Source organism: Phacochoerus africanus, chromosome 11 (genome assembly GCF_016906955.1).
Source record: "Phacochoerus africanus isolate WHEZ1 chromosome 11, ROS_Pafr_v1, whole genome shotgun sequence".
Classification (NCBI taxonomy): Eukaryota; Metazoa; Chordata; class Mammalia; order Artiodactyla; family Suidae; genus Phacochoerus; species Phacochoerus africanus.
Window position 1 is genome coordinate 126,623,414 of NC_062554.1, and position 20,975 is coordinate 126,644,388.

General features: G+C 38.5%; 1 protein-coding gene across 3 annotated transcripts in view; it reads left to right on the forward strand.

Annotated features, from left to right (window-relative positions):
- Positions 1–20,975, forward strand: part of HMCN1 (hemicentin 1) — a 497,854-nt gene that overhangs the window by 462,047 nt on the left and 14,832 nt on the right. For 2 of the 3 annotated variants that reach the window (XM_047753862.1, XM_047753864.1), the window contains 7 exons: positions 5,506–5,568; positions 6,799–6,918; positions 7,718–7,852; positions 11,191–11,304; positions 12,978–13,103; positions 15,204–15,332; positions 17,526–17,876. In XM_047753862.1, the coding sequence (XP_047609818.1) occupies positions 5,506–5,568; positions 6,799–6,918; positions 7,718–7,852; positions 11,191–11,304; positions 12,978–13,103; positions 15,204–15,332; positions 17,526–17,876 (1,038 nt within the window). The remainder of the gene's footprint in view (positions 1–5,505; positions 5,569–6,798; positions 6,919–7,717; positions 7,853–11,190; positions 11,305–12,977; positions 13,104–15,203; positions 15,333–17,525; positions 17,877–20,975) is intronic. The other variant, XM_047753863.1, reaches the window with a different exon arrangement.

Consider the following 20,975-nt stretch of genomic DNA (forward strand, 5'->3'; position numbering starts at 1 on the left):
CTAATATACAGCATAAATGAATCTTTCTACAGAAAGGGAATAATGGACTTGGAGAAAGACTTATGGTTGCCGAGGAGGAGGGAGGGGGATGGATTGGGAGCTTGGAGTTAATAGATGCAGACTATTGCCTTTGGAATGGATTAGCAATGAGATCCTGCTGTGTATCACTGGGAACTATGTCTAGTCACTTATGATGGAGGATGATAATGGGAGGAAAAAGAATGTGTACACGTATGTGTAACTGAGTCACCAGCTATACAGTAGAAAAAAAAAATGTATTGGGGAAATAACAATTGATTGCAATTTTCTTAAAAAAGGGGAAAAAAAGAAAACTCATAAATAAACCTAGGCACCTATCATCAACTGAAGTACAATAAAGGAGGCAAGAATATACAATAGAGAAAAAAACAGGCTCTTCAATAAGTGGTGCTGAGAAAACTGGACACCTACATGTAAAAGAATGATTTAGAACACTCTAACAACATACACAAAGATAAACTCAGAGTGAATTAAAGACCTGTAAACTCTTAAAGGAAAACATAGGAAGAACACTCTTTGACATAAACCACAGCAGTCTTTTCAGATACACCTCCTAGAGTCATGAAAATAAAAACAAAAATTAAAAAATGGGACCTAATTAAACTTAAAAAACTTTTGCACAGTAAAAGAAAGCATAAATAAGATGAAAAGACAACCCACAGAATGGGAGAAAATATTTCCAAATGAAGAGATTGACAAGGGATTAATCTCCAAAATATATAAACATCTCCTCCAGCTCAATACCAAAAAAGCAAACAACCCCATCAAAAATGGGCAGAAGACCTACATTTCTCCAAAGATGACATTCAGATGGCCAGAAAACACATAAGATTTTTGACATCACTAATTATTAGAGAAATGCCGATCAAAACTACTCTGAGGTACCACCTTACACCCGCCAGAATGTCCATCATCAAAAAGTCTACAAACAATAAATGCTGGAGACAATGTGGAGAAAAAGGAACCCTCTTACACTGTTGGTGGGAATATAAAGTGGTGCAACTGCTATGGAAAACAGTATGGAGATTCTTCAAAAAACTAAAAATAGAATTACCATGTATGATCTAGCAATCCCCCTCCAGGACATCTATCTGGGAAAATCATAATTTGAAAAAATACATGCACCCCAGTGTTCATTGCAGCACTATTTACAATAGCCAAGACATTGAAGCAACCAAAATGTCTATCAACAGGAATGGATAAAGATAGGATACATATGTAGAATGGAATATTACTCAGCCATAAAAAAGAATTAAATAATGCCATTTGCAGCAACATGGATGGACCTAGAAATTATCATACTAAGTGAAGTTCATCAGTAAAAGGTAAACATTATATGATATCACTTATGTGTGGAATCTTAAAAAAGGATACGAATGAACTTGTTTCCAGAACAGAGACATACTCACAGATTTTGAAAACTTATGGTTGCCAAAGGGGACAGGCGGATGGGAAAGGGATGGACTAGTGGTTTAGAATTTGCATCTGCACATTGAGGTATATGGAATGATTGGCCAGCAGGGACCTGCTGTATGGCACAGGGAATGCTGCTCAATATTCTGTGATGATCTATGTGGGAAAAGAAACTGAAGGAGAATGGATAATTTATATATAAAAGTGAATCACTTTATTGTACAGAAGAAATTATCACAACCTTGTAAATCAACTATACTTCAACAAAACTTTTAAAAATGAAAATAAAATTTTAAAAAGAGAAAAAAAAAGATACATACACCCCAGTGTTCATTGCCTCACTGTTTATACCAGCCGAGAAATGGAACCCACCTAAATATCCATCAACAGAGCAATGGATAAAAAAATGTGGCACATATATACAATGGAATATTACTCAGACATAAAAAAGAATGAAATAATGCCATAAGCAGCAACATGGATGGATCTAGAAATTATCGTACTAAGTGAAGTAAATAAGTCAGCTAAAGACAAACATCCCATGATATCACATACACATGGAACCTTTAAAAAATATCATACAAATGAACTTATTTACAAAACAGAGGCACACTCACAGACTTCGAAAACAAACTTATGGCTACCAAAGAGGACAGGTCATGGGGGGGCGATGTGGATTGTGAGTTTGGGACTGGCATAGGCACACTATTGTATACAGAATGGGTGGTCTGTGGAGACCTGCTGTATAGCACAGGGAACTCTACTCAATATTCTGTAATAACCCGAATGGGAAAAGAACCCGAAAAAGAACAGATACGTGTATATCTGAAGCACTTTGCTGTATAGTAGAAATTATCACAACACTGTGAATCAACTATACTTCAATAAACATTTTTTAAATGGGAAAAAAAAACAGTATGCAATATGACCCAAATCTGGGTTGCCCACGTCACATTGATTATAAGGAAACCTCATACTGATTAAAAACACAGATTCCCAGGCTTCTTCCTTGGCAGTTCTGCCTGGGTTAGGACTAAGGATCTATATTTTTACTAAGCTATCCGGGAGATTTTATGATCAGTAAAGTTTGGCAGTTATTAGTCTGTAGAGTAAAAAATCCTAATTTAATTTTTTAAAGTGTATACTGATAAAAGTGACTAAAGGGAAAAGCATCAAAATCTTGGCAATAGTTTGTTCCAAGTGACAAGTTTACAGGGGATTTTATACTTTCAAAGTTTCTACGATTGTACATTACAATAACACAAACATAGTTTACATTATCCCCCGACTATGTCAAAATAAAAATCATAGTGTAATTCAAAATAACATACTTTATAATGGAAAGAATCAAAGAAGAATAGTTTATGACAATATTTTGTACTTCAGTATGAAAATCTTTAGACATTACTACATTGGAAGTTAAGAGAGAAGTATTTATATAGCTGAACCAACATTTAGAGTCCCAGTGTGATTTTCTTAAAAACATTGAGTAATTCTTGGAATTCCCATCACGGCTCGGTGGTTAACGAATCCGACTAGGAACCATGAGGTTGCGGGTTCGATCCCTGCCCTTGCTCAGTGGCTTAAAGGATCCCACATTGCCGTGAGCTATGGTGTAGGTCACAGATGCGGCTCGGATCCCGCGTTGCTGTGGCTCTGGCGTAGGCCGGTGGCTACAGCTCCAATTCAACCCCTAGCCTGGGAACCTCCACATGCCGTGGGAGCGGCCCAAGAAATGGCAAAAAGACAAAAAAAAAAAAAAATTGAGTAATTCTTGATAATGGTCTGAATAAAACAATATGTAATTGACCATCAATTATATGTTACATTCCTAGAAAACTGATGGTATACTTTAATCACATAAAAAAATGTTTAATACATGGAAGATGAGTCCTAACCTTAGATAATTACAGCTTTCTCGCTTCCACGAAAATCTTTTGGGTCAAAGGACACATCTTTATCTTGCATCATTATCCCGCTACTGCAGTATTTAAACCTGCCTCAGGGTCTGCTCCACTCACTAAATTTTAATAAGCTTCCCTATTAAATCATGTCATCATCGTAACAACCAAAGTATCTCCCCAAAGACCTCCCAGATGCCACCTAATGGAAGGTACCCCCCCCCATTTAGAACCAGAAGTCTAAATCTTCAGATAATAACTTATGTTTATGTGACACATTTTTCCATAATCATGTCCCCAACACAGTGCCATATACAATATATTGGCTGGATTAAAGAATGTATGGATAAGTGAATAAAAATGAAGCATGAATTTTAATCACCACCTGAGCTGTGGTTTTGAGTTCAATAGTTCAAAGTCAGACAGACTTGCTTCTAAATCCTTGCTCTAGATTATATGAGGTCTTTGACTTAAGCTACTTGCATGACCTGTCTCATTTTCCTCATCTGGAAGTTGGTTATGATGGGAGCAGGGGAGTTTGGGGTACAAATGAAGCATAGCACATAGAGCACACGGTATGTTGTGTACTCAACAATCATTTAGCAACATGCTCCAGACATTTCTATCCAAGCCACCCTGTCCCCACTCCCTTGAAGGTGCAAGAAGGGTGGATGCTCTCGGGATCATTTTTATACTCAGGGTGAAAATGGATTATGAACCTCTGGCTTCCTCTTCAAAGCTTTAAGCAGTTTGATTGCTTAGAAATAGAAAATAGGGCTCTAGCTTTCTAGTCAAGGAAATATTTTCATCAGAGCAGTGTTTCTTCCACTCTCCAAATACATAAATATATAAAAAGAATTTCGAACTGTTTCATGTTCTCAGCAGGGTTTTAATTTTGTAATCAGAGACTCTCCAAAGTAGAATGAACCTGAATAATTAATGAATACCCAGACTCCCTCTATAAAGAGCACCTAGAATAATAATAAAAATAAACAATTTCATGCATTTAGAATTAAAAGAAAACCTAAGGACTTCCCTTTGTGGCTCAGTGGGTTAAGGACTTGAGATCACTTCCCTGAGGATGCAGGTTCAGTCCATGGCCCTGCTCAGCGGGTTAAGAATCCGGCATTGCCATGAGCTGTGGTGTAGGTCACAGATACAGCTCAGATCTGGCATTGCTGTGGCTGTGGTGTAGGCCGGCAGCTGCAACTCCAATTCAACCCCTAGCCCAGGAACTTCCATAAGCCGCAGGTGCAACCATATTAAAAAAGAAAAGAGAAAGACAAAGGGGAAAAAAAAGAAAGAAAATCTAAGATAATTTCTAAGAGATTGAATATGAACTGAATATATGATGTGAATTAAATATCCCTTAGAGAAATCTATTAACTTTTGTCTTATGTGTGTGTGCACACATACATTACTTTAGTGACTTGAAAGATGAGTTTAAGATTTTAGAGCTCAGTAATGTTTGAAAAGTATTTGCTAAAATGCTTACAGCAGTCAAGACCAAGTTGCTTTCTAAGGAAAGACATTCCCTAACGAACCTGTTTGTTCTTGTTAATGTCTTTTTTTTTTCCTGGCATCTAACATAAATCTATTCTGTAACAATATGCCTGTTTCTTTTTGCTTTGACTGCATGGGAAAGGAAAACACTTGGTTACACGTAGGGGGACTTTGACCCAGATTCTCCACCTTGCAAATGAAGGAGAAAATACGAAAGGACAGGGTTTCTTCATCAGAGTTTGTTTTTCCCTGGCATCAATTTTTTAAGGAACCTCAAAATAGCATTCCTACTTCCCTCACAACGAGAGGACATAAACAGCTGGAAGGTTAGGACTTTGCCTGTGGTTATGCATACACATTAATTTGAGTCCTTTTTCATTATCGCAGAATAATTTTCTTTTGATTAATGCAGGCAACTTAAACAGAAACTCTGTTTCCACTGGCTGCTTGCCAACGATCTCTGTACTCTGATTCATTTATTTCTTGGCTGAGAAACAGGGGAAGTTTCCCATCCTATGTGTTTTCACCTGCTGCATCTGTGTCATGTGTTCCATCTTTGGCATCTCTTCCCTGGGAAGATGGTGCTGGAAAGAAACAAGGTGGGAATGTTCTGACCAGCCAGTTAATTTTGCATTTCTCTGTGCGGTAGGAGATCGCAGTAATCAGTGCCCCTCCGGGTTTGCCTTAGACTCAGTTGGACCCTTCTGTGCTGGTAAGTACAGGAATAAATGATTTCATTTTTACTTTTATCCAAGAGTTATTGGTACCATTTAATGGGCATTTGGTGCCATTTTACTAGATATTTAATCATCACAACAGTCCTCCAAATGTCCCACTGTCCAAGTGAAGAAATTGAAAGGCAAGTGCCTGTGATCACTCAGCCATCATCAAGTGGCAGAGCTAGACTGGGATTTAAGATAGATGCAAAGCCCCGTGCCCTTTTCATGTGTCCGCAATCAAGTGTCCGGGATCATGATCAAGTACAGGGGTGGAGCGAACACAGGGACAAAACAGTGAACCTGGTCTGGCCAACTCAACTGCTATGAATGAAATAGCAGCAAGTCAACTTGGAGTCATCGAGGCCTAGGATGGCTCCATCGTAGGATAGGGCTGGATTGGAGAGGACGACTATGACTAAGCCAGCCTTGTCCCATGCAAGTACCACTGCCAGAGAGTCACAGATGTATCAACAGCTAAGGAAGTGGCTTGAGGAACTCAAGTTGGCGTATGCAGTGCTTTTCTTCTGCTGGTAGGCAATATAATGTAGTACAGTGTTAAAAAGGTAGCCTTCAGAAACCACACTACCTATGTGGTGGGGGGTTTGATTCTTGGTCCAGGAACTTCACTGTGCCTGCGTGTAGCCAAAAAAAAAAAAAAAGAAAAGAAAAAAAGAAAAGGAAAAAAAAAGTCAGAAACTGCACTGTCCAGGATCAAATCCCAGCTTTACCTATAATGACCTATGTGGCCTGGAGCAATTTACTTAGCCTCTTTGTTCCTCGGTTTTATCACGCACGATAGGAATAAAAACAACTTATTTTCTAGGCATGTTCTGAGGAAGAGCTAACGTAGGACAAAAGCACCTGCTGTGTAGCACAGAGAACTCTACCCAATATTCTGTGACAATCTATGTGGGAAAAGAATCTGAAAGAGAATGGATGTGTGTACATGTTAAAAAAAAAATTAGGTCACAGTAAATGGTCATTATATCTTAGCTGTCATCACTGTTGTTTTAGAATCAGTCTAACCATCTATTCACTTGGATGATTTGAGAACCCCCAAATTAATTTTTATTTAGTTTTTCCCTTTGGTGGTGCTTAGAACATTTCCTGTTCCATTTGATTCATTCATTGGCCTCTATAAGCCACTCTTTTCACCAGCTTTAGTAAGTCCTAGAAAGTAGAGGGTTCTCCATACTAAAGGAGAATTTTGCTTCTTCTTTCAGATGAAGATGAATGTGCAGCCGGGAATCCCTGCTCCCATATCTGTCACAATGCCATGGGAACCTACTATTGCTCCTGCCCCAAAGGCCTCACCATCGCTGCAGATGGAAGAACTTGTCAAGGTAGACCCAGAGCTAAGTCTAGTCAACACACTGAAGCAGCAGACCTGGCCATCTCTGACCTGGAAAAGCATGCTAGACCAGTGCTCTCCTTTCCTACTCTTTCTGTTCCCACCTTCATGAAGCTGCAAAAGAAAAAGAGGATACTGCTCCCACTCTGCCTTCCGACAGGACACACTCTGTGGTGATGCCTGTGGTGACTCACTTAGTCCCCACAGTGCAGGCGGGACTGTTATCATATTCATTTGACAGGGATAAACATAAAGAGGTCATAAAGAACGTCAGTTGCCCAATCCTGGTAGCACTTTGGGCGCCTGAAGAAAACAAAGCAAAACACTCCTCTGTCAGAGTCTAGGTATGCTTCAAAGTTAGAAATCATGTAAGAATCTAGTTTTATAATAAAAAAGAAAAGAAAGGAATTTCTCCCTTTGTGCCCAAGCAGCAACCCCCTCCCCCTTCTGAATGCAAAAGAGAGAGGGAGGGGGGCAGAGGAGGAACTCGTGTGGAATGTCCAGTATGGACTGGGCACCTCGTGTACATTTTTTCCTTTCATTTTCAAAGCAGTCCTGAGACACAGCTATTATCCTCATTTTACAGATGGGAAAACATCTCAGGAGAAGTAACTTTTGCATAAGCCACCTAATTTGTAAGTGGTCTAACAGATGGCTTGGTCTTTGAAGATGTGACATGGCTCTAGCGTATTTCAAGTGTCATACTCTGCCTTTCTTATCCGCATTGCACAGCAGGTTCTTGGGCTGGCTTTCTTCAGCCCCCCTTAGCTGAATGGCTCACTTTGTTGCAGATATTGATGAGTGTGCTTTGGGTGGACACACTTGCCATGCTGGTCAGGACTGTGACAATACCATTGGATCCTATCGCTGTGTGGTCCGCTGTGGAACTGGCTTTCGAAGAACCACTGATGGGTTGAGTTGTCAAGGTATGCAAATGGAAGTCCTTTATCTTCATTATACTAAGAGGTAAAAGCCTTTTAAATTATTTAGAGTAAGCTCTGTTTAGTAGATTGAGCTTCTTGGTAAGATATTTAGATGTAATATTGCATGGCTATTTTAAGAATTTGTAACACAGTGTCTTTGAATAAAACCTGCCTGTTATATTTGAGAGATCATACAGCATGATCTTCATAGAACCTATTTCATAAACTTCCAGTGCATAACAGTACTGAATATTTATTGCAGGACTTTTTTAGTAGACTTTATTTTTTAGAGAAGGTTTTTATTTGTTTTGTTTTGTTTTTGTTTTTTTCGGTCTTTTTAGGGCCACACTCGCAGGATCTGGAGGTTCCCAGGCTAGGGGTTGAATCGGAGCTATAGCCATTGGCCTACACCACACCTCACGACAATGCCGAATTCTTAACCCACTGAGCAAGGCCAGGGATCGAACCTATATCCTCATGGACACTAGTCACATTTGTTTCCGCTGAGCCACGATGGGAACTCCATAGAGCAGTTTTAGATTCACAGCAAATTTGAGTAGAAAGTAAAGAAATTTTCCATATTCTCTCTGCCCCAACTCAGGCATAGCCTTTCCCACTATCAACATCCTCCACCAGAGTGGTACATTTTTTACCAAGGATAAAGCTATACCGACACATCATTACCGCCCCAAATCCACTGTTTACATTAGGATTCACTCTCGAGGCTGTACATCCTATGGGTTTCGACAAATGGTTAATGACATATATCCTCCATCATAGTCCATACAGAACAGTTTCCCTGCCCTGAAAGTCTTCTGTGCTCCACTTAGTCATCCATCCCTCCCTCCCCCACCCTCCGGCAACCACTGATCTTTTTATTGTCTCTCTAGCTTTACCTTTTCCAAAATGTCATAGAGTTAGAATTATGCAGGATGTAGCTTTTTTCAGATAGGTCTCTTTTGTTTAGTCATAGGCATAATAAGTTTCTGTCATGGCTTTTCACAGATGGATAGTCATTTCTTTTTTAGTCCTGAGAAGTAATCCATTGGTATGAATGCACCACGGTTTATTTAGGCTATCTTGGCACTCTAAAATTTTAGCCATTATGAATGACATGGCTATCAAGATTTTCCAGAGGAAGAAACAGTGGATACAAACTAAATTCCTATCTGTAGTAGAATGAATGAATGATGATACATACACTTCATGAAACACTGTGCTGTCATTATTAAGAATGGACTGGCTTTGAGGAATTTCTATGAGGTGTGGTTGAGTGAGAACTCTAGGATGTAAGAAAGTAAATGTAAGTTGTGTAGAAAATATTATGTGACTAGAAAGGAAACAACCACCAGCAAAGGAAATGGATTTATATATTTAGGATGATATATAGGTATCCATAGGAGACATATGTTATTATTTATCCTAGATTTGGTGGACAAGGAGGGTAAAAGGGATAAGAGAGGCCCAGCAAAAGAAGAAAAAATGCACTAGGAAAATATTTTAAAAGTATATGCTCACATTTTTACATTTATATGCACATGTACAGATTTTTTAAAGATTAAACTAGAAATTTTTAAATGGAAAACCAATACAAAATAAGATATTGTAAGTCTTCAATTTGAAACTATAAGATGAGAACATGAAGAGCTGAAAATATGGTGATTATTCTTTTTTTTTTTTCTTTGTCTTTTTAGGTCTGCACCTGCAGCACACAGATGTTCCCAGGAGAGGGGTCAAATCAGAGCTGCAGCCACTGGCCTATGCCACAGCCACAGCAATGCCAGATCCTAACTGTGTCTGTGACCTACACCACAGCTCATGGGCAACACCGGATCCTTAACCCACTGAGCGAGGCCAGGGTTCGAACCTGCGTCCTCATGGATACTAGTCAGATTCGTTTCCACTGAGCCACGATGGGAACTCCTGGTGATTGTTCTTTTGAGGGTTTGAACTAGAACAACAGAGAAGTGGAAGGAGCTTGAGGTGACTATAGACCTGAGAGAGAAGTTTTGTTAGGAAAGATTTAATTATGTCTACAGGGTTATGGGAAAGATGACAGTAAGGAGGAAGGGCTTTCAAACTGCACAAGGCCCAGTGGAAACGAATCCGACTAGGAACCATGAGGTTGCAGGTTTGATCCCTGGACTCACTCACGAGGTTAAGGATCTGGTGTTGCTGTGAGCTGTGGCGTACATCGCAGATGCGGCTCGGATCTGGCATTGCTGCGGCTATGGCGTAGGCTGGCAGCTGTAGCTCCGATTAGACCCCTAGCCTGGGAACCTCCACATGCTGCGAGTGCAGCCGCAAAAATAAACAAACAAACACACTGCACAAGGGGAAGGAATGATCAATGGACCGCAGTTCTCTTCTTGGTGAGACGAGAGGAGACAGGCTGCAGAGATCAAAAGCTCAGATAGGGTAGTTTTTCTTAAATGGAAGGAGTGGTCTCTTTTTCTGGAAATGGAAAGAATGAAAGGGGAGAAGTACAAAAATACAGGCAAGTGCACACGAGGTTGGGGAGTTCACGCCTTTTTTTTTGTTTTGTTTTCATTACACTGTGGTCCACATGGTGCTCAGGAAGATTAATTTGGTAATGACCACAGGCGAGGAAAAAAAGCTAAAATGCTGCACTCAATTGAGCACCAGATGAGAAAGACCTGCATGGGGCTAATAGCAAAAATTGGGAATAAAGGTTACATTTGCAAAGGATGTTGCAGAAGACCTTAGCTTTTTTATTTTATTTTATTTTTTTATTTTTATTTTTTTTGCCTTTTCTAGGGCTGCTCCCGCGGCATATGGAGGTTCCCAGGCTAGGGGTCTAATCGGAGCAGTAGCTGCTGGCTACACCAGAGCCACAGCAACGTGGGATCCGAGCTGCGTCTGCGACCTACACCACAGCTCACAGCAATGCCAGATCCTTAACCCACTGAGCAAGGCCAGGGATCGAACCAGCAACCTCATGAGTCCTAGTCAGATTCATGAGCCATGATGAGAACTCCAATTATTATTTTTTATCTTTAATACTCCAGTCTGTCAGCAACATTCTAGGGCTGAAATTTCCAAGAAATAGGAGTGGGAGCCATATAGTAAAATAAAGTAGAGAAGTGTTGCATCCACATAGTTCTGAATCACTAGTAAATATCCACCCTGAAATAAGAGAAGAGAAAAACCTCTAGCAGTTAATTCTCTCAAATACCTAGCAGGTCACTTGGGAACAATTGAACTGAATTTGTTTTAGGGAAAATCTTAAACATTCAGAGATCACTAAAATGTTAACATTTGGGATAAATTAACCCATGTTTTCTAACAGCAGGTAATGAAAGTCTTGCCTTATTTAACAGATATTAACGAATGTCAAGAATCCAGCCCCTGTCACCACCGCTGTTTCAATGCCATCGGAAGTTTTCACTGTGGATGTGAACCTGGGTATCAGCTCAAAGGCAGAAAATGCCTGGGTAAGGGACGGGCTTTGAATTCAAAGCAGGGACATCCTTGTCTTCTTAATGGTATCTGATCAAATCCATGTGCCATGTCCTGAGCTGGATCCATACATATATAGGATACCTACTATGCATCATGTATGTAATCCATGCAAGAACAAAAGGGAAGCAAATACTATACAGGGTTCATTTTCTAATTATGTAACTTTTTTAATACTTCCTCTATTATCAAATTTTTTACAAAACCACAGTATACCTATCAAGTTATATATTTTATACACATATATAATTTTTATTTTTCTAGGAGGAGGAAGTGGTTAGTATGGCTACCAGTTCTGTGAAATATTTTGGTTTTTATCATTCTGTTTTAATTTTTTTATTAGGGTATAGTTGATTTACAGGGTGTCAATTTCTGCTGTACAGCAAGTGACCCAGTCATATGTGTGTGTGGGTATGTATTTATATGTATACACACACACATTCTTTTTGTCATATTATTTTCCATCATGGTCTATCCCAAGAGATTGGATATGGTTGCCTGTGCTGTATAGTAGGACCTCATTGCTTATCCATTCTAAATATAATAGTTTGCATCTACCAACCACAAACTCCCAGTCCATCCCACTTCCTCCTCTCTCCCCCTTGACAACCATAAATCTATTTTCTATGCCCAGAGTCTGTTTCTGTTTTGTAGATATGTTCACTTGTGCCATGTTTTAGATTCCACATATAAGTGATATATGGTTATTTTTCTCTGACTTCACTTAGTATGAGACTCTGGTTATATCCACATTGCTGCGAATGGCATTATTTTGTTTTCATGGCTGAATAGTATCCCAGTGTATGTATTATGTATGTACCACATCTTCTTTTCTTTCTTTTTTTTTTTTTTGGTCTGTCTTTTTTAGGGCTGCACCCATGACGTATGGAGGTTCCCAGGCGAGGGGTTTTATCAGAGCTGTTGCTGCTGGCCTACGCCACAGACACAGCAACGCCAGATCCGAGCCGCGTCTGTGACCTACACCACAGTTCATGGCAATGCTGGATCCTTAACCCAGGAGTGAGGCCAGGGATCGAACCCTCAACCTCATGGTTCACAGTCAGATTCGTTTCCGCTGTGCCACGATGGGAAATCTGTACGACATCCTCTTCATCCATTCATCTGTCGATTGTCTCAATGTCTTAGCTGTTGTGACTAGTGCTGCAATGAAACTGGAATACACCTATCTTTTTGAATGAAAGTTTTGTCTGGATATATTTCCAGGAGTGGGACTGCTGGATCACATGGTAGTTCTGTATTTAGTTTTCTGAGGAACCTCTATACTGTTGTGTATTACATACCTTACTGGATTTAAACACTTTAACCTTATACCATAATTATGTAATCAACACCTATATTAGTTAATAATATACTTAAAATCCAAAGGTAGAAGGTCCTGCTGTGGTGCAATGGGAACCATAGTGGCACAGGAGCACTGGGATGCAGGTTCAATCCCTGGCCTAGCACAGTAGGCTAAGGACCCAGAATTGCCATAATTGCAGCATAAGCTGCAACAGTGGCCTGGAACTGATCCCTGGCCCGGGGACTCCATATGTCACAGGGTAGGGGAAAAAAAAAAGTATACTTTTTATGGAAAAGTGGAAGAAATCACTTTCTTAATCTGCATTTCTTTTGTTCTTTTATCAAGATATAAATGAGTGTAGACAGAATGTGTGCAGACCAGATCAGCACTGCAAGAACACCCGCGGTGGATATAAATGCATCGATCTTTGTCCAAACGGAATGACCAAGGTAGAAAATGGAACCTGCATTGGTGAGTCTCTGGCTATTTCGGTGACTGACATCCATTTGCTATCAATAGGCCAAGTAAGGCATCCATTGTAAAAACTGATGGTTAGAGTAAACTTAATCTAACAAGGAAACATCTTTTTCTATAGGTTTTTCACTCCCAACTTCTCGTACGATTCAGTTCTGGGGCCCTAGGGTTTTGGCTATTCCAGGAAATTAAAGCTCACCATGGAGACTTACGACCATCTTGAGCTCCCATCCATTACACAATTAGTTTAATATCTATGTAAATTATCAAACAATTTCTAATATGAAATTTAGCATATATATTAACAAGTGCTTTGGAAGCATTAAGAAACAATTATGTTTTTTTGGAGAGATTTGTTGAAAGTTCAAAAATATAGGCAGTTCTCATTGTGGCTTAGCGGGTTATGAATCCAACGAGTATTCCTAAGGATGCAGGCTTGTTCCCTGGCCTCCCTCAGTGGGTTAAGGATCTGGTGTTACTGTGAGCTGCGGTGTAGGTCACAGACACAGCTGTGGCTGTGGTATAGGCTGGCAGTTGCAGCTCTGATTCAACCCCTAGCCTAGGAATTTCCATATTCTGCAGGTGCAGCCCTAAAAAGCAAGAATTTCAAAAATATAATTTTAAAACTAAATATTCTTTATATGTCAAATCAATGACCAGACAATAAAGTAAATTATATTTCTTTCTAAGTTTATTCTTTGTGTGCCTATTCAGTACCAGTTTTCCATAGTTAGCAGAACAATGAGCTGCGTGAGTTACAAAAATGGAACTGATAGCATTCCTGCTGTCTTGCACATACAGTCGACTGGGATGGATCAACCAACCTCAGTCCCTCACCAAAAAAAGAAGAAAAAAAGCTGTAATACAAGGCAGGTTGAAGTACCATAGAAGAGGTTCAAATAAAATTGTCTAAGAATACTTGAAAGAGTGATGGATCACATTTAAATATAGCCTGAATGGCATGTTAACAGGTGGAGGTGGTAGAAAAATGAAAGGAAAAAAGACCTGTATGAAGGGGAAAGAGCTGGACTTAGAGATGACATGTTAAAATTCTTCTTCCCTATAAATCCGACCTTGACCAAGTCTTAAGATGACACAGAATTTTATGTTTCTCATTTTAAAAATAAGACATTAAGAATTTCATACTGAAATATTTATTCAAGTTACGAAATATCTTGGATTTGTTTCAAAATAATATTACGAGCAAGGGGGGGGGTACAGATATAAATGAAAGAGTATTGACCACTTGTTGATACCTGAGGTACATGGAGGTTTAGTATAAATTTAAAAAAACCTGAGGGCATAGGAGTTGGACTATCAGATTTCAATGACTGTTGTCAGCAATATGGATATAGGTAAATATTTTTCTTTACTTCTAAGAACAGTAGCCAACTCAGAGCAGTATATGCAGTTATTTGCCATTTTAAGCATTTTTAAGAATATTGACTCTGTAATTATGTATAAGATTAATTAGAAATGAGGTAAGCTGAAAGATCAGAAGACTAAGAAGCTATAGCAAAAATATGGCTAAGTGGGGATAAATGAGTTTGTTTGAAGGAAGTAGAATTACCCAATCTTGGAAACGGAGGGAGTAAATTAAAGATAATGCTATCGTTTGCAGCCTGGTTGACTGGGGATAGAGGGATGCTGTTATCATAAATAAAGGTGTAATGGTAAGTTACTGGGGACATGCTGAGGTTGAAGTACTGGTAATACATGGTGATGGAGATGACCAGCTAGTAACGAGAAATTGGGGACTGTAGGTAAGAAGCAATGTGGTACTATTGTTCTAAATCTACATCAGCAGGCTCACTAGAGTCAGTAGAACAAATAAGACGGCCGGAGGAGGAGGGATATAGAGAAAGGAAGAAAAAGCTGAGAACAAAATTCTTCTGATATAGGGAGCAAGAAAAGGAAAAGGAACCAGTTAGTAAGGAGCAGAGCTGGGACGTGAACCCAGGTTTTCTGACTCCCGGTCTCAATAACATGGTGAGAAAGGCAACATTCTAAACCATTAAAAATGTTCATTTTAAATATAATGACGTCAGGTTCTGAAAGAGGAAATGTTATTACTTTTTATTGCTTCCCTGTCCATAGATATTGATGAGTGTAAAGATGGGACCCATCAGTGCAGATATAACCAAATATGTGAAAATACGAGAGGCAGCTATCGTTGTGTATGTCCAAGAGGTTACCGGTCTCAAGGAGTTGGAAGACCCTGTATAGGTAAGTTAATAGGAACTCTTGTTGGGTAATACATCTGTTAATATTAGTTATCCAGTAACATCAACTTAATTCGGACCACTCTATCCTTAAATGCTTTCTTACTACAATTAAATTTGTAAATTGGTTTAAGTAGTCCATGACATTTGAGATAATTTAATAATTTGAATTACTTCCTAGAGACTGACTTTCAAGAGAACAGCCCCTTATAGAATGCTTCCTATGCACTAGACATAATAAAGGGAGTTTGTGATGTATTTACCATGAAAACAATTATTACTTTATCTACTACCATAGATGAGTGCTTACTATATGCCGTTCCCTAGGCTAAGAATCTCATTTAATTTTCCCAATTACCTGTTTATTTCCATCTTAGTTATAACTGAATATAAAATAAGGCAGGGAAGGATAATAGAAATATCTATAAGAAGACAGTTATGTTTTAAAAAAATTAACACAGTTACAGTCAAGAAGTGGACCTCTAAAATTGTATTCCACTTCAGAATATTTAAGTGCAGCAAAAAAAAATTGTGTAAGCTTTTAAATACTGGCTTCTGGTTTGCATGCTATACTTTAAAAATTGGATTCCTTGATCGTCTATTTAATTCTTTATAGAAAATTCTTCCATAAAGACTTAGTTCTGGAGTTCCCGTCGTGGCGCAGTGGTTAACGAATCCGACTAGGAACCATGAGGTTGCGGGTTCGGTCCCTGCCCTTGCTCAGTGGGTTAACGATCCGGCGTTGCCGTGAGCTGTGGTGTAGGTTGCAGATGCGGCTCAGATCCCGTGTTGCTGTGGCTCTGGTGTAGGCCAGTGGCTACAGCTCCAATTAGACCCCCAGCCTGGGAATCTCCATATGCCGTGGGAGCGGCCCAAAGAAATAGCAAAAAGACAAAAAAAAAAAAAAAAAAAGACTTAGTTCTGTCTTTGTGTAGTCCCTGGCAAAGTACTTTGCACACAGCAAATGTCTTAAGTAATACCATTATTAGAAACTTTTTTAAGCCGTGAGATCCTGCTTTATAGCACAGGGAACTGTATCCAGTCACTTGCGATGGAAATGATGGAGGAAAATGCGAGAAAAAGAATGTATGTGTTTGTGATCGTGTCACTCTGCTGTACAGTAGAAACTGACAGGACACTGTAAACCAACTATAATGGAAAAAATAAAAACCATTAAAAAAACCTTTTAAAATAAGTACTTTTTTAATAGCAGAAATACATATCATTTTAGTCTTCTATTTAGGTGCTTTAATTTACATATATTTTAACATCTTGATCAGTCATTTTAACCTAGCAGAATGAAATATGTTTATCTGTTCAGTAATTTGACATACAGCTTATTGTCAGGAATTAGGCTGGAGGATAAATCAGTGAAGAAAGTCGAGATTAAAATTTTTCATTTAAAATTTTGCATATTGATAATTTTCAAAGAAAAATTTATACTTTTATTCTATATACTCATATTGGTTTTTTTCATGTCATTATGCTAATACAGTAAAGAATTGGTTTTGACCTCTGGTTTTTAATTCATTTTTCCAGTTCATAGGAAGAGTTCCAAGGTACATACTCTGTGTTGATCTAGGAATAAAAAGAAAGATAATTTCTGGACTTTGTGAATTTATCTTAGGAAGAATTGATTCTGTGTCTTCCTTTTTAATTTTTTGTTAGGAAAATGTGCTGGGCATAATTATTCATTAATAATTATTGATTCAAAAGCGACCAAGAAAAATAAAATTGGTTGTACCAATATTCCTGCATCCAAAACCTTTAATTATATGAAATATTAGAAGCACCCAAAGTCAATATTACAGTTAAATACAAATTAACGTGATTGCATTCTTCACTCCACAAACAAAATTAAGATCTACTATTAGCTTTGAACTCTAGTTTTTCTAGATTCAACACCGCATTTTCCATTATGACCCTGTATGTTCCTACTGTACATGAGCAGTCTTTAAGGAGAATCATAGAATCTATGTATATATATATATATTTTTTTTTTTCATAGCTGAATGATATAAGATTTCTCAAAAGGTCGCAACAGTTGAGAAATTACTGTATTCCTGGCTTTGGAGGGTAACAATGTCTTCAGTTTGTTTCACAGACTGATTCTTTGTTCCTGTGTTTTCTGTGTGTATATGTGTATGTTTTTTGTTTTTTTTTTTTCTCTTTTTTATGTATCATGGCACACGAGCAGACATTAATGAATGTGAACAAGTGCCTAAGCCTTGTGCATATCAGTGCTCCAACACCCCCGGCAGCTTCAAGTGTATCTGTCCACCAGGACAACATTTATTAGGGGACGGGAAATCTTGCGCTGGATTGGAGAGGCTGCCAAATTATGGCACTCAATACAGTAGCTATAACCTTGCACGGTTCTCCCCCATGAGAAACAACTATCAACCTCAGCAGCATTACAGACAGTACTCACATCTCTACAGCTCCTACTCAGAGTATAGAAACAGCAGAACATCTATCTCCAGGACTAGAAGGACTAGTAGGAAAACTTGCCCTGAAGGCTCTGAGGCAAGCCATGACACATGTGTAGGTAAATGTCAGCCTATTCCATTTCCTTTCTGTGGGCTCACGTACGGTCCAGAGTCTGAGCATATATACAGAACCTGTGAAGAGTTTGTGGGCAGTGAACCATCTCTGCTCTCAAATCTGGGATGACTCAAAGTTTCAAGGCATTGACTCTGGCACCTAAAGCAACTGCAAATTTTATTGAATGAATGTGTATCTACATGTGTATATTCTGATAATTTATTGTTTTATATTGGTAGTTTCTCTTTTTTGATCACCCAGAGAGTGGGACTAAATTTGATGCTATGTCGAAAAAAAATTCAGTGGCATCCAGAATACATTTTTTTAAAAGCATGCATATATTCACCATAATATAATACTATCAGATTATGGCTTTATCTAATGGATGCCAAAGCAGTGGGTAAAAAGGGAAATTCTCAGCTACTGTGTCAACTACTTGTTCTACATGACAGCCAACACTGCCCTGACTGTTGTTCTACACTCCCCATGGAACACCTCCGCTCAATTATTTTGAATATATGTAAGTCACTGAAAAGATAATGTGAGCCAGGACAAAATTAACTTGTTTTCATTGTTGTTAAATATGTGCTTTCAGTATCTTTAAACTCACAGGTCTGTAACTTTATTTGCAAAAGTGAATAGTAATTTCTAACTTGAGAATGGAGATCTTGTTTCCAGTTTAGTTACAGGTATTACCATCTGGCATTCATTTAATTCAGTTTTCTGTGAGCATTCACGGTTTGCATGTCACTGAGCTATGCACCAAGGGGAATTAGCAAGCACAAATTAGCCCCACAATTTGGTAGAAGAAATGAGAAAGCAAGGAAGAAAGGTTAGAGGGAGCAAGAAAGGAAGAAGGAAAAAAATCTGTTAAATTTGAAGACCCCCTAAGCCGACCTCTTGTTCTTGCATTTTTTCTTACATATTCTATGCTTTGCTTTTTCTCTCAGTAAAACATTTCTTTTGAACATTTAAAAAATACCATCTGACTTCAGTTTTTATCATTTCTTTTTCTGCCCTTCTCCAGGCACTGCTGCTGCATCATTATCTCCTTAGACTTGCTTCCTTAGTCACTCTCGGATGGATCCAGCTTCTCATATTACCTCCACTCAGCTGGATCTTCCTACCCTCTGGATCCTTAACACTTTAACCTTTGTTCTCCTAGGTCCATGTATTCCCAGAACTTTTCTGTCTGCCTATCTGGATGTACCTGAAGCTTAATATGATGTATGTGGAATCTTCTATGATTGGCTTCCTAGAACTGTGGACAAGGCTAGTTCCTTTTACTCCTTGAAATTCAACCTTTAATGCATTCATTAACAGCTCTGTTTTGTCCCATATGGTCAAGCACTACTTAGTTACTAAACTGTGGACTTCACTGTCTTTGGGAGTATGTCAAACATCACTCTCAGCCTGCTCTAAACCATTCTTACTAGTTTTTCCCATTGGTAATTTTGCGATCTTTTCAGGCTCACAATTTTGACCTCTTTGTTAGTGACATTTTTCACTGTTCTCTTATGGACAGAATTAACATCTGACTTTTTTTTTTTTTTCAAAGTTTCTTCCAAATAGTCATTCCTGCTGAAGGGTTTTCATATCTTATTCACGTTCCATTCTCTGTCTTCATCTTAAACCACTCTTTTCTTCTCTTCTCCTTTTACTCTCCTGGACCAAAAATCCTTGTCGATGCTGTGGCAAATGAATGAAACTACATTCCCCACAGCAGACACCATCTGGTTGATTTCTTCTAAATCATCTGAAGGTCCAAGTCATTTTAAGAAAGTGTCCCTGATTTATAACCAACTCTCCATTTCTTTATCACAGTCTATGCCCTGTAGTTTCACCATAGTAGAGTCTTTAAAATGTCTTCTGTCTCTTTATACTTATTAGTGTAATGTAATGTTTGTACGAATTACCTTCCTCAAACCATCTACTGTGTTTCAGAGTGAGGACCAATCTTAGAGGACCTAAACATCTATGAGTAGTCTATTACTGGATATTTAAGTTTTATTGGGGGGAAACTAGTAGGCTTAGACATTTAGAAATATTAAAATATGGTATTTTATGGTGTTGATCCTAATAAAGAAATGTACACTTAGACTGCAGACAGCTTTGGAATTATGTAAGGAGCAACTTGCCAAAAAACGCCTTTAATTAACCATCTGGGATAGACAATTTACAAAAGATTCAGATTAACACCATGAAATCTTGTTAGGCTTGGGCTAAAATTAAGCTTTTTAGGGAACTGATTCCACAGCTTATTAGGAAAAATGAATGTTGTATTGCTTTTGAATGCAGAAATCATCCTTGGGGCCACTTAAAAATTCATACTCTGGAAACTGCAGTGTTGACTCCTTGGAGTGCAACATCATTTACATTTTTGTTATTTTAAAGCAGATTTTAAAGGGAAAAAGTAAAAATAAGTCATACAAGTTCTGGAATGAAAGCTTTGGCTAACTAAAATGAGACAAAAACAATGACCAATATTTGATGAGTGTTTGTCATTAACAGCTTTTGAATCATTGCAATTATATTCTGAGCATATGCAAAATATGCAAAATGAACAGAGTGCTTTGCTCTGAGTCATCTCCCAGTTTTCACTTTTTCTCTTCCCATTGGTAATTTTGCTAACTTTTTCAGGCTCACAATTTTGACTTCTGTTAGTGACATTTTTCCAGCCCGCAGCACTCCTTCTTCCATTTTGTACCACATTCTCCTCTTTCTTCTAATACCGATTGGCAGATTTTAACGTTAGTCAAAGCAAAATGCAATCGGGATAAGAAATCTGAGGCCTCTTAAATCCCATCTCTGATACTGAAAGCAAATACCAATTAATTTTTAAGTATCTACTCTCGCTCTCCTTTTTATAGCTATTGTCTTGGCTTTTTTAATGATAGCAGATAGATAACTCTTTATAGTTCATGTTTTCTCATATTACCATATTTCAACTTTCCAACAAGCCTGTCAAGTACAGTGGTTTTATCAATGACTCCTTTTGGTAGAACAATCAACTGAGATCTTGCAGAGTTTAGTGGCTGGCCTAAGACAACACAACAATTATGTCTATGTAGTTGCCATTAGTACTTTACAATTGTATGGAGTT